The sequence below is a fragment of the Saccopteryx leptura genome, chromosome 8 (genome assembly GCF_036850995.1).
Source record: "Saccopteryx leptura isolate mSacLep1 chromosome 8, mSacLep1_pri_phased_curated, whole genome shotgun sequence".
Lineage (NCBI taxonomy): Eukaryota > Metazoa > Chordata > Mammalia > Chiroptera > Emballonuridae > Saccopteryx > Saccopteryx leptura.
This window is the reverse complement of record NC_089510.1, coordinates 68,654,562-68,668,539: the sequence shown is the minus strand read 5'-3', so window position 1 is coordinate 68,668,539 and position 13,978 is coordinate 68,654,562. Positions and strand designations below refer to the sequence as shown.

General features: G+C 39.9%; 1 protein-coding gene across 3 annotated transcripts in view; it reads left to right on the top strand.

Moving 5' to 3' along the window:
• VPS8 (VPS8 subunit of CORVET complex) overlaps positions 1-13,978 on the top strand; it is a 397,311-nt gene that overhangs the window by 117,335 nt on the left and 265,998 nt on the right. For all 3 annotated transcript variants that reach the window (XM_066346811.1, XM_066346813.1, XM_066346812.1), the window contains exon 21: positions 13,060-13,106. In XM_066346811.1, the coding sequence (XP_066202908.1) occupies positions 13,060-13,106 (47 nt within the window). The remainder of the gene's footprint in view (positions 1-13,059; positions 13,107-13,978) is intronic.

Sequence of the window (13,978 nt, the reverse complement as noted above, 5' to 3'; positions counted from 1 at the left end):
AAATAATATAATTTTAAAAGATTTTAAAAATGAAGTCTTACATTGTTATCAGACTCTCCTTCCAGCTTCATTTGTGTTTCCACGGGAAGCAGATCATTGAAGACCATTGTTGTAGCAGCTGTTGGCATGTTTTTACATTAGAGTTCATGCCAAAGAGTGGGTAGAGACTAAAGCTGTTCACTGAGTGAGGCAGTAGGAACTTGCCTTGTCTAACTCATGCTTCCCTGGGATGAATGGAAGCAGGGAAAACTGTTTTGGTTTACAGTACACTGTCTTCTCCCTGAAGTTTGCATAAAATGCTGGTTCTGGCCCTGGCAGGTTTGCTAAGTGGTAGAGCCTTGGCCCAGCGTGTGGAAGTCCCAGGTTCAATACCCAGTCAAGGCACACAGGAGAAGCAACCATCTGCTTCTCCACCCTTCCTCTTCCCCTTCTCTCTCCCTGTCTCTTCCTCTCCCGCAGCCATGGCTCAATTGGCTTGAGTGAGTTGGTCCTGAGAACTGAAGATGGCTCCATGGCCTTGCCTCAGGTACTATAGTTCAGTTGCTGAGCAACCAAGCAACCACTCCAGATGGGCAGAGCATTGCCTGGTAGGGGGCTTGCTGGGTGGATCCTGGCTGGGGTACATGCAGGAGTCTGTCTTTGTGCCTCCCCACCTCTCAAAAAATGCTAATTCTGGGAGTTAGGTTTTTCCTAGATTATTTTATCATCATACCTGAAAAAAACCCTGCAAGTACACTCATATACATGAGAGAGATATCTATATCTGTATAGCTGTTCACGGTGTTTATATACCAATACTGGAATACCAGCTGCCTACCTCTGATAGCTTATATGTATCTATTATATATGTGTCTATCTATGTACCTGTGTTTAGGAAGGTTTATTTTGGTATATATATTCTAGGCTTTGCTAAAACTTTGAATCATTTTTAAACAATGCGTGATTTTTATTGCTTGATTGTCTTTTAGAATATACAGTAAATTATGAGAATTAATGCCATTGCTCCAGAAAGCAAAAGAATCTATACCTACTGTCCCATTTCTTTTCACATTATGCCTATGAGATAGGGAAAGCCAGAGATTATGTCTTCAGTTGGCAGATAGTGTGATAGTCATAATGCAATAAAACGATCAATTCAGTCACTCAAACAATTGACAGGCCTAAATTTAGATTTTCTGTTTGTTAGCTCTGTGTTTTATTCACATATCCACATTGCTTTCTTTAATAAGTCTTAAATATATACTAATATCTAACAAGAAATAACCTTCTGGCCCTGGCCGGTTGGCTCAGCGGTAGAGCGTCGGCCTGGCGTGCGGGGGACCCGGGTTCAATTCCCGGCCAGGGCACATAGGAGAAGCGCCCATTAGCTTCTCCACCCCTCCCCCTCTCCTTCCTCTCTGTCTCTCTCTTCCCCTCCCGCAGCGAGGCTCCATTGGAGCAAAGATGGCCCGGGTGCTTGGGATGGCTCCTTGGCCTCTGCCCCAGGCGCTAGAGTGGCTCTGGTAGCGGCACAGCGACGCCCGGGAGGGGCAGAGCGTCGCCCCTGGTGGGCGTGCCGGGTGGATCCCGGTGGGGCGCATACAGGAGTCTGTCTGACTGTCTCTCCCGTTTCCAGCTTCAGAAAAATACAAAAAAAAAAAAAAACCAAAACAAACAAAAAAAAGAAATAACCTTCTTTGGCCAGTTATGACGATGTGCATTGAAGAAGAGATTAGAGAAATACTTACTTTTTTTTATTCTGGAGACCAAATATTTAGCCATTTCTCAGGGGCATCATACTAGCTTGTGAGACTGAGAGGAATATATATATTTTTATTTTATTTTATTGACTTGAGAGAGAGAGAGAGACAGACAGACAGACAGACAGAAACATCAATCTGTTCCTGTATATGCCCTGACCTGAGATCCAACCAGCAACCTCTGCATATTGAGAAGACACTCTTAACTGACTAAGCTATCTGGCCAGGACTGAGAGGAATATCCTTAAAACAAGCATTGCTCGCCTGACCAGGTGGTGGCACAGTGGATAGAGCTTCAGACTGGGATGAGTAGGACCCAGGTTCGAGACCCTGAGGTTGCCAGCTTGAGCGCAGGCTCATCTGGTTTGAGCAAAGGTCAGCAGCTTGGACCCAAGGTCACTGGCTTGATCGAGCAAGGGGTTACTTGGTCTGCTGTAGCCCCACAATCAAGGCACGTATGAGAAAGCAATCAATGAACAACTAAGGTGTCACAAGGAAAACTAATGATTGATGCTTCTCATCTCTCTCCGTTCCTGTCTGTCTGTCCCTATATATTCCTCTCTCTGACTCTGTAAAAAAAAAAAAAAAAAAATTAAAAAACCCCACAAAAACAAGAAGCATTGTTCATTATGTTTGTTTTGAAAGACTTGAGGCAAAGAGCAGCTAATCAGCACACAGCACAGGCTGAACTTAAGGGCAGAAGGGCTGGAAATTTGCATATAGGCTTGATTTCTCAACATCCCTTGGAGAGGCATGTGTAGACCAGGTCTAGCTGGATGGACTGAAGGCTTTACTTCTCCATTCTTTCTTTTAGGGCTCTTGTGGGAACAGACTTCGAAATGGGTTAATTGGGGGAGTCACCTGAGTTTAGGCACTGGCTGCTCAAGGTAATTGTACACTAGTCCTGGCTGGGAATGTCAGCTGCCCAGCTCTGACTGCAGATCCTGTGGGAAGTTGAGTGCAAGTTTAGCCCTTGGCACTGGGGAGATGGAGAGCTACGCATCCCACCCAGCTCATTTTCAGGCATCTAGGAGATTACCACCAGGGGTATCCACTGGACAGTCTACTTTTCTCTTCAAATCAGATTCTAGGAAAGAAGGCTTAAAATATGGAAATAGATTTGGCTTTAACTCATATTTTATTTATGGTTTTAAATGTTTAAAGTTGATAAAGGCCTATTCTCTTTAAGAAGCCAGATTGAAAGCATTAATTTGGATGGTTTAGCCTTATTTGAGTTACGAACAGTTAGGTACAGGCATGAGGACTATGTATATCCTTTTTTAAATTAAAATTTTTATTTTGGGGATAATTATAGATTCACATTCAGCTGTAAGAAAGAAGACAAAGATCCTGTTGTACCCTTATCTTGATTTTCCCTAGTGGGATCATCTTGCAAAACTGTAGTACAATACAACCAAAGAAGCAGGATGTTGACCATTACAGTAAAGATACAGAACATGCTCACCACCACACAATTCCTCATTTGCCCGTTTACAGCCACACCCACTTCTGCCACTACCCTCTCCTAAGGCTCTAGCAACCACTCATTGTTCTCCATTTCTATTATTTTGAATTTTGAGAATGTTATATAAATGTATATAACCTTTTGGGATTGACTTTATAAACTCAGCATAATTCTCTGGTGTTGGTCTAGGTTGTTGCATCTATCAATAGTTCGTTGCTTTTTATTGCTGAGTTGTATTCCATTGAATGGATGTACTAAAGTTTGATGAACTATTCACCAATTAAAAAACATCTGAGTTATTTCCATTTGGGGGTTATTAAAAATAAAACTGCTATAAACATTTGTGTATAGGTTTCTGTGTGAACTGTTTATCTTATATCCTGCAGTTGTACTGAACTCACTTCTTAGGTCTAGCAGGTTTTATGTAGATTCCTTAGGTTTTCTATGTACACAATCATGTCATCTGTAAATAGAATCAGTTCTGTTTTTTCCTTTCCATTCTGTGTGTCTTTTTCCTCTTTTCTTGCTTTATTGCACTGGCTAGAACTATTATTTTTTCTTTAAATATTTGGTATAATGCTTCAATGAAACCATCTGATCATGAAGGTTTGGGTAGGAGTTTAAATTAAGAATTCAATTTCCTTAATAATTATAGGGATATTAAAATGTTGTGTTTCATATTGAGTGGGTTGTGATAATTTGTGATTTTTGAGGAATTGGTTCATTTTATCTAATTGTCAAATTTATGTATGTAGTGTTGTTCATAGTATTCCTTTATTCCCTTTTAAAATTTTTTGTTGCATTCAGAAAAATCATTCCATGATTATTCCCATACTGATTCAAGGATATATTTACATTAGGATAGAAGAAAATTTACCCCTGACCTACACAGTAAGCATGTAGGTCAGGAGTAGTCAACCTTTTTATACCTACCGCCCACTTTTGTATCACTGTTAGTAGTAAAATTTTCTAACTGCCCACCGGGTTCCACAGTAATGGTGATTTATAAAGTAGGAAAGTAACTTTACTTTATAAAATTTATAAAGAAGAGTTACAGCAAGTTAAAGCATATAATAATAATTACTTACCAAGTACTTTGTTGGATTTTCGCTAAGTTTGGCAGAATAAATCTTTATAAAACAACTTAGTATAGTTAAATCTATTTTTTTATTTATACTTTGGTTGCTCCGCTACTGCCCACCATGAAAGCTGGAATGACCACTAGTGGGTGGTAGGGACCAGGTTGACTACCACTGATGCAGGTTGAAGAGAAGTAAACTGGCAGAACCGCTGCTCTAGGCGAAGTACCAGGTGGCCTGTATTCTAACAAGCTGTGTGACTCTGGAAAATCACTTAAACTTTCTCAGGTTCCTCATCTCTAAAGGGAAATAAAAGCCCCTTTCTGGCCATCCTGATTATTGTGAAAGTGCTTTGTGAACTTTGAAATGTAAGATTTTAAAGGATTATTAGTTTCAGGTAAAAATATAGGCGGTGGCTATTCATTAACACTTACTACATTTTCTTTGCAAATACTTAGTTTTTTGTTGTTTTTGTTGTGTTTTTTTGTTTGTTTGTTTTTGCGAGAGAGAGAGAGACAGGAAAGGAAAGAAATAAGAAGCATCAACTCATAGTTATAAACTGCTTTAGTTGTAAACTGCTTCTCATATGTGCCTTGACTGAGAGGCTCCAGCCAAGCCAATGACCCTTTGCTCAAGCCAGCGACTTTGGGCTTCAAGCCAGTGATCTTTGGGCTCATTCCAGCAACCATGGGATCATTTTGATGACCGCATGCTCAAGCCAGTGTCCCTGCACTCAAGCTGGTGAGCCTGTGCTCAAGCAGGATGAGCCTGCACTCAAGCCAGTGACGTGGAGGTCCTAGGTTCGAAACTCCAAGGTCACTCACTGGCTTGAATGCAGGCTCATCTGACTTGAGCATAGGCTTGCCAGCTTGAGTGCAGGCTCATCAACATGATCTCATGATCACTGGCTAGAGCCCAAGGTTGCTGGCTTAAGTAAGGGGTCACTGGCTTGGCTGGAGCCCCCAGGTCAAGGCACATGTGAGAAGCAATCAATCAACAACTAATCTCAGGGTTCTCTCTCTTTCTGCATTCTCCCTATCTCTCTCCACTCCAGCAAACAGTAGCAAACAATCACCCCTCTCCATGGAGAGGTACAGAATCCACAATTTGCATTCTGCCACCCTGACGGCAAGCACTAGCAGCCTTTCATAGACTACACACACAGGGTGCTGCCCCAAGCCAATGCAACAACTAGGCAAAATATAATAAGCAAGCAAACCTGTGACAAACTTGTTTGCCCAACAGATCACAATCCCTTCTATTTCTTTGCCTGGTATATACTTTCGCCTAGCATTCTATTTTCAGTCTTTCTGGATCACTTTGTATTTGTTTCTTGTTTACAACATAGTGTCAACATAAGAAACATCCAAACCTGTAGAGATTTTAAAAAAAAATTATTTAGACAATTTTAATCGGGTGACGATCAACTAGAGTACATAGATTCAGAGAAAACATCTTCAGATAATTTTGACATTTGATTATGTTGTATACCCATCACCCAAAGTCAAATTGCCACCAGTCACCTTTTATTTGTTTCTCTTTATGCCCCTCTCCTCCCATCACCCCCTCCCTCTTTTGCCTCCTCCTCCCCCTGGTAACCACTGCGCTCTTATCCATGTCCATGAGTCTTAATTTTGTGTCCCACCTATGTATGGAATCATACAATTCTTAGTTTTTTCTGATTTACTAATTTCACTCAATATAATGTTATCAAGGTCCATCCATGTTGTCGTAGAGAATTTTTGTAAGAGTTTATTTGAGCCAAATTGATGACATACTGGGAAGCAAGACCTCAACTGCTCCAGTGAATGACACAGTTTTGCAGGTTTTTCTACACATTTGGAATTATGGAGAGAATAGGAAGATTACATGAAAGTGGTAGAAAGCAAGGTGGGGAAACTTCTATAACTGGATTACAGGATAATGAACAAGATTATGTCCTTTTTTGAGCGTGATTATGTTTCTGAGAGGTTAGAAAAAGAGGCACTTCAAAAGTATTGTTACCCTAGATTAGTGGTAGTCAACCTGGTCCCTAACGCCCACTAGTGGGCGTTTCAGCTTTCATGGTAGGCGGTAGCGGAGCAACCAAAGTAAAAGATAGATTTAACTATAGTAAGTTGTTTTATAAAGATTTATTCTGCCAAACTTAGCGAAAATCCGACATAAAGTACTTGGTAATTATTATTATATGCTTTAACTTGCTGTAACTCTGCTTTATAAATTTTATAAAGTAAAGTTACTTCCCTACTTTATAAATCACCATTAATGTGGAACCGGTGGGCAGTTAGAAAATTTTACTACTAACAGAGATACAAAAGTGGACGGTAGGTATAAAAAGGTTGACTACTCCTGCCCTAGATGAACAAAAATATTGCATAGGGCTTGCTTAAGGTTAAGGTAAACCTTTTGTAGACTTCGAGTATGTCTACCCACCATGACCTGCCCAGTTAGGAATTTATGATAGGATCACCTGTTGAGGTTACTTTCAGTTAGGTTTAGTATAGAGCCCCTTTATTTTGTCCACAATAGCACTGGGGGCTTGCTTTTTGAGATTTCAGATATTTGTTTTTGCAGATTCCAGTCTGAAAAATCTCAAGTGAGGTAAGCCAAACATTTTTATTGTTTTAAGAAAGGCTTTTTAAAAATTTTACTTGGCCCTGGCCGGTTGGCTCAGCGGTAGAGCGTCGGCCTGGCATGCGGGGGACCCGGGTTCGATTCCCGGCCAGGGCACATAGGAGAAGCGCCCATTTGCTTCTCCACCCCCCACCCCCTCCTTCCTCTCTGTCTCTCTCTTCCCCTCCCGCAGCCAAGGCTCCATTGGAGCAAAGATGGCCCGGGCGCTGGGGATGGCTCCTTGGCCTCTGCCCCAGGCGCTAGAGTGGCTCTGGTCGCGGCAGAGCGACGCCCCGGAGGGGCAGAGCATCACCCCCTGGTGGGCAGAGCTTCGCCCCTGGTGGGCGTGCCGGGTGGATCCCGGTTGGGCGCATGCGGGAGTCTGTCTGACTGTCTCCCCGTTTCCAGCTTCAGAAAAATACAAAAAAAAAAAAAAAAAAATTGTACTTGTACATGTACTACTGAATTTAGAAATGTATATTTAATTCTAATGAATACCTTTATTGTTATTGCATTATATAATATCCTTGATTCTCTATTTCCTTGGACATTGTTCCTTGCAATGATAAAAATTAGCATTTCTTTTTTTCCTTCTTCCTTCTTAATTCCTTTTTCATTACCAGATTTTAACTATTATCTTAGTATTTATTTTTATAGCATTAAACATACTTCTAGTTCGGATTTTAATTATGAGCTTTAAATGAGTCCTTTAAAGGTCACATCTTAACTACCAGTTTACAGATAGAGCAGTGAATCTTATCTACTTCCCACCTTCTTTCTTCTTTCTCCTTCCAATTTGTCTTAATTTAAATCTTTTTCTCATTGTCAGAGTGTTTGTTTTAGGCTTGCTCTTGTAGTTAAACATAGTTCATGCTCATCACCAGTGCTTTTGCTGTGGTTTCCCTAGTCATTTCTTGGTTGCTGAAGCAGTTTCTTCAAGAAAGGCTTATGAGAACAATATTTTCTGAGTTGTCCCATCTTCATATTATTGGTCTCTAGCTTTTATACTGAAACATATTTTGACTTTTCTTAAGGATCTTGAAAATACTGCTCTATTATCTGGCATTGAATGTCTCTGTGGGGAGATATGAGGCTAGCGAGAACTTTTATTTTTTCACTTTCAAAACTGACCCCTTTTCTTGTCTGTTTCTTAATTTTTGGAATCAAGTAACTTTATTGCATTGAGTCTCCCCACGAAATTATTCTAGGTTGTTTTCTGGCATATAATGTGCCCTTTCAATATGTAGATTTATGTCTCTTCTTTTTTAAGGGAAGTTTTCTTGAATTATCTTGAACTATTTCTTCTGTTCCATTGTTTTAGATTTCTTATTTAGGGACTCTACTTATGCATATATTAATGCTTTCTCTTTTACTTCCTCCCTCTTTCCTTCTGCCCTCTTCTTTCCCTTTCTAGTCTCCTCCCTCTCTCTCTTCCTCCCTATACAGGCTGGATCTCACCCATCACTGTACTTACCATCTAATCAAGAAAATGAAACACTTTCTTACTCAACATATCAATGTTATCTTTTTGTGTGTGTGTGACAGAGAGAGAGACAGACAGATAGGAAGGGAGAGAGATAAGTATCAATTCTTTGTGTTGCACCTTAGTTGTTCATTGATTGCTTTCTCATAAGTGCCTTGATCAGGGGAGCTACAGCAGAGCGAGTGACCCCTTGGGCTCAAGCCAGTGACCTTGGACTTCAAGCCAGCAATCATGGGGTCATATCTATGATCCCATGCTCCAGCCAGTGACATGTGCTCAAGCTGGTGAGCCTGCACTCAAGCTGAATGAGCCCATGCTCAAGCCGGTGTCCTCGGGGTTTTAAACCCGGGTCCTCTGCATCCAGTCCAGTGCTCTATCCACTGCGCCTCCACCTGTCAGGCCCAATGTTACCTTAATTGCCAAATCCAATAAACAATTTTCATATATTACTCATCCTCAGTGCTATATTAAACAGTGATAATCACTTCTTTTTGAGATTCTAGATCCTGTAGATATCAGTGACTGTGTGTTCTTATGATTTTTAAACCTCTGTGCCTGTTTCTGAGTTGGCTTTTCTTTTCATCCTCTGACTATATCATAAATACTGGTGTTCCTTCTGATTTACTCCATTGTCCACTGATTTTCATCTCTGTGTGGACAATTTATTTTATTTAATTTTTTTATTGATTGATTTTAGAAAGTGAGAGGACAGGGAAGAGAGAGAGAGCGAATGAGAGACATCAGTTTATTGTTCCACATGTATGTGCCCTGACTGGTGACTGAACCTGCAGCCCTGGTGTATCGGGATGATGCTCAACCAGCTGAGCTACCCGGCCAGGGTGGAACAAATTTTTTTTAAAAAAGATTTTATTCATTGATTTTAGAGAGAAGAGAGGGGGTATAAGGAATGGGAAGCATCAACCAATAGTTGTTGCTTCTCATATGTGCTTTGACTGGGTAAGCCCATGGTTTCGAACTGGCAACTTCAGCATTCCAGGTCAATGCTCTATCCACTACACCAGTGGTCCCCAACCTTTTTTGGGCCACGGACCGGTTTAATGTCAGGAAATATTTTCACAGACCGGCCTTTAGGATGGGACGGATAAATGTATCACGTGACCGAGACAAGCGTCAAGAGTGAGTCTTAGACAGATGTAACTGAGGGAATCTGGTCATTTTTTAAAAATAAAACATCGTTATCGTTCAGACTTAAATATAAATAAAACGGAAATAATGTAAGTTATTTATTCTTTCTCTGTGGACCGGTACCAAATGGCCCATGGACCGGTACAGGTCCGTGGCCCGGGGGATGGGGACCACTGCACTACACCACTATAGGTCAGGCTGAATAATTATTATTTATATACATTGTTTCCTCTCAAGACTTAGAAACCTATAATTCTAACTCAGATGTTTCAGATTACTATATCCAATTTCTTATTCAACATCTAAATAAAGATGTTCTTTAAATCTACTAGACCTTAGCCAAAGCTATAGCTACCTTCTTTCTTCTGATACCTCTTCCCATATTTCTTATCTCATTTTATGGCATTATCAGTCAACCATCACTTAAATTAGAAATTTAGAAGTTATTATAGACTTCTTACTATGCCTTTCAGCTTACAACCAAGTTGTGAGCAAGCTCTGTAGTTTTACTTTATAAATATTTCTTCATCCTGTTTGCTCTCTTTGATGCCCACTCTCACTGCCCCAGTCTCTCTCTTTCTTTGGCTACTGTAGCAGCCTTCCCTCTTCAGTCTTGGTTTTCCAGCTCTTCTCTTCGTAAAATCACCAGCATGACCCAAAAATATAAATCTAATGGTTTCACTCTCCATTATCCCTTTAGTTATATCCTTAGTACTTAATACCAGGCTAGGCACTTAATTCCTTATTTTATATCTTTAATTTAAAATATACTTTAATAATTTCTACTTGGTAATTGTATTTGATGTTCTAGCTGTCTGCTTGTGATGTTTACTTATGTTCTACTGATATTTACTTGTGATACATTATTTCATGAGGTGCTTTAAATTTTTATTTTGAGCGTGTTTTCAGTGGGGCTTTATCAGTAGGACTTATTCTCTGTTAAGCACTGTCTCTGGAAAGATTCTAAATTTACTTTCAAGTGCCTCAAGAGTGTCTTTTTAAGAACATTTTTGTGTTAATTTCCTTTCTTGATTGTCCTATACCAAGGAAGTAGATAGTATAAATTCAATTTCCAAATCTGCCTGCGGGCAGGGTCTTTATTGTGGATTCTTGGGAAGGAAAAATTTACCCCCATTGAGTCCTGGCTAAGACAACCTTTCTTTTAGTTTTTCTTTCTTCAAATTTTTTTTTTTTTTTAGGTGAGAGGAGGGGAGGTAGTGAGATAGACTCCGGCATGAGCCCTGACCAGGATCCACCAGGCATCCCCTGTCTGGGGCTAATAATCAAATCAGCCGAGCTGACCTCAGCTCCCAGGGCCATGCTTAAACCAATCAAGCCACTGGCTGTGGGTGGAAAACAGGGAGAGAAGGACGAGAGGGCAGGGGAGAGAAGCAGATACTCACTTCTCCTGTGTGCCCTGACTAGGAATTGAACCCAGAATGTCCATATATGCTGGGCTGACTCTCTATCCACTGAGCCACTGGCCAGGGCCCAGACAACCTTTCTTGTCATCTTCTGTGGTCTATAGGCAGATTTCCCCCCATAATTTCTTTTCACAAAGGATGCAGGTTTTCAAGAATTCTGGTTTTAGCCAAAATTTTTCTTCAATTCCTTATGTTAAAATGGTTCTAAGACTCAGCTTCTTTTTGGCATTAAGAAACAAACTCTTATGTCACTCTTAATGGCTTTCAGTTTTCTCTTGCAGGGGTCCCCAAACTTTTTACACAGAGGGCCAGTTCACTGTCCCTCAGACCGTTGGAGGGCCGCCACATACAGTGCTCCTCTCACTGACCACCAGTGAAAGAGGTGGCCCTTCCGGAAGTGCGGTGGGGGGGCCGGATAAATGGCCTCAGGGGGCTGCATGCGGCCCACGGGGCCGTAGTTTGGGGACACCTGCTAGAGCCTGGTCTTAGGAACTCAACTGCCTATTTTCAACAGTGTTTATTAAATTTACCCCCAGCGTTTCTAGGGAGCTCTCCCCCCTCCCCCCAGCCCTAGGTTATCTAAATTCTTATTTAGGGTTGAAACGATTTTAGTTCCTGTTTTGTGAGTTTTTTTAAATTAATTTTAATGAGGTGACAGTGATAGATCAGGGTACATATGTTCAGAGAAAACATCTCTAGGTTATTCTGACATTCGATTATGCTGCATTCTTATCTAGTTCCTGTTTTTAAAGAATCTCAATAAAATTTAAATGCAACCATGAAGAATATTGATGATTAAAGGGAACAGATAGATGAGTCAGCAAGAGCTCTATAATCCTTTCAGGGTGGTAGGTCCTGTTTCTGATATTTCTCTCTTTCAAATAATAAGTATTCCTCAGTTTTGTTCTTTTTGTGAAACAAGTGCTAGCACGTCCTATTTTCTTCACATAGTGCCTTCTCCTTCCTGATGGGATTTTTTCTGCCCAGAACCCTAGCCTTGTAGGATTTTTAAAAAAGGAAACCATTTCTCTGCAGCCAGCAGAAAATGAAAGAGTACTGCTTAGTTATGTGACAATTTTTAGTCTTAATAAGCTGTTTTTCCCTCAAACCATTTCTCTTAAAAAAGGCCAAAATTATGGGTGGCTGTTCACTTGATATGAATCTATACATGATGAATTTAAAGCAATCAAAATATTATGAAACTGAGAAGTTAAATCAACTTAAAATAGCTGGTTTGAAGGATTATGACAAAATATGGACAACCTTTATCACCTGAGCCACCAACAGGACCAACTATATATTATCATTTGATGTATTTTCTTCTGCTTTTTGTTTCTCTTCAAATTTTCTTTACAAAATTGTGAGACAGATACAATTTTTTACTTAATGTTTATTATAAGATTATTGTAAACTATAAGCTTGTAATATTTACATAATATTCTATTTAAGCAGAAAATTAATTTTATTCCCATCTAGTGTATTTAATTCTAATTTCTTCCTCCTGCTTCTGTACAGAAGTGAAACCTTAATACATTACAAATTTTCTTTCTTTTTTTACAGAGACAGAGAGAGAGTCAGAGAGAGGGATAGATAGGGACAGACAGGAATGGAGCGAGATGAGAAGCATCAATCATTAGTTTTTCGTTGTGACACTTTAGTTGTTCATTGATTGCTTTCTCATATGTGCCTTGACTGTGGGGCTACAGCAGACCGAGTAACCCCTTGCTCGAGCCAGTGACCTTGGGTCCAAGCTGGTGAGCTTTGCTGAAATCAGATGAGCCCACGCTCAAGCTGGCGACCTCGGGGTCTTGAACCTGGGTCCTCCGCATTCCAGTCTGACACTCTACCCACTGCGCCACCGCCTAGTCAGTCACAAATTTTCTTTCTTAAAGGTATTAGGATACATTTACAGATAGAATCACTATGTAAAAGTGTTTTCACATTAGTAAGACTTTTGACACATAGTGTCAAATTATTTACCAAAAATGTAGTATAAAGTTATATTTTCCCAACAGTTTTACATCGACCACTTTTGTTTTGTGTTGTGTCTACCCAATGAGCCATTGGACAAAGACAGGATGCTGATGCTTTCTTTATGGTTTCTCTGTAGGATATGGTGCCTGTCATAGTTGATTACTGCCTTCTGCTACAGAGAAAGTGAGTATACATTGCCCGTCAGATTCAATTATTTTGACCTCAGGTTGCCTCTTGTTTCTATTATAATTTACTGCTATGAATTTGCCTGGGTTTTTAAAATATGTTTTAATTTGCAGAAATTTGATTCTTTTGCAATACGCAGTCCATTTACCTAATAAAGTTAGCTTTTCCAGAATAGATGTTGTGGGTGTATTGTCTCTGTGTGCAGCAGGACAGTGGAGGTGAAGAACATAGCTCACAAAAGGGTGATGCTAGTCAAAGATCTTAAACAGTAAAAGTGTATGTTTTATGTACAGTATAGATACTCTTTTATGAACCATCACTAAAACACAGTATTTCATACCATACAAAAAGGGCAATATATTCATTGAGCTTCTGCAGTGTTGACTTACAGAGCCTTTTCATTAAAAAAAAAAATCAGTGTAAATAAATTCTTGATTAGACTTTGTTGGATTCAGTAGTAAATATGTAAATTAACCAAACTATACCGGTTCACAAATTTTTCACACTTAACAATAATAGCTCCCTGTATGCCAGGTGTTGTTCTAAGCCCTTTTACATAAATTTATCTAACTTTTATAACAACTTATCTAATTTTTAGAATAGTGAGGTAGATATTATCTTCATTTTACGTAGGAGTTTCCAGAGGCAGAAAGTCATTAAATAACTTGCCAAAGCTCATTGACACGTATTTTGAGAAGCAAAAGTAGTCTACTATAGGCAGTTGAGCTCCTGAATTAACCACTAGCTTTTGTACCACTTTCTGAGTGGTTGAGAAAAAATGTGAGGACCTACTGCAGATACTCCTAACATTCGATATTCATGTATCCTGAATCATAAACGGTCGGACCAAACTGAAAGTATCAGCAAGA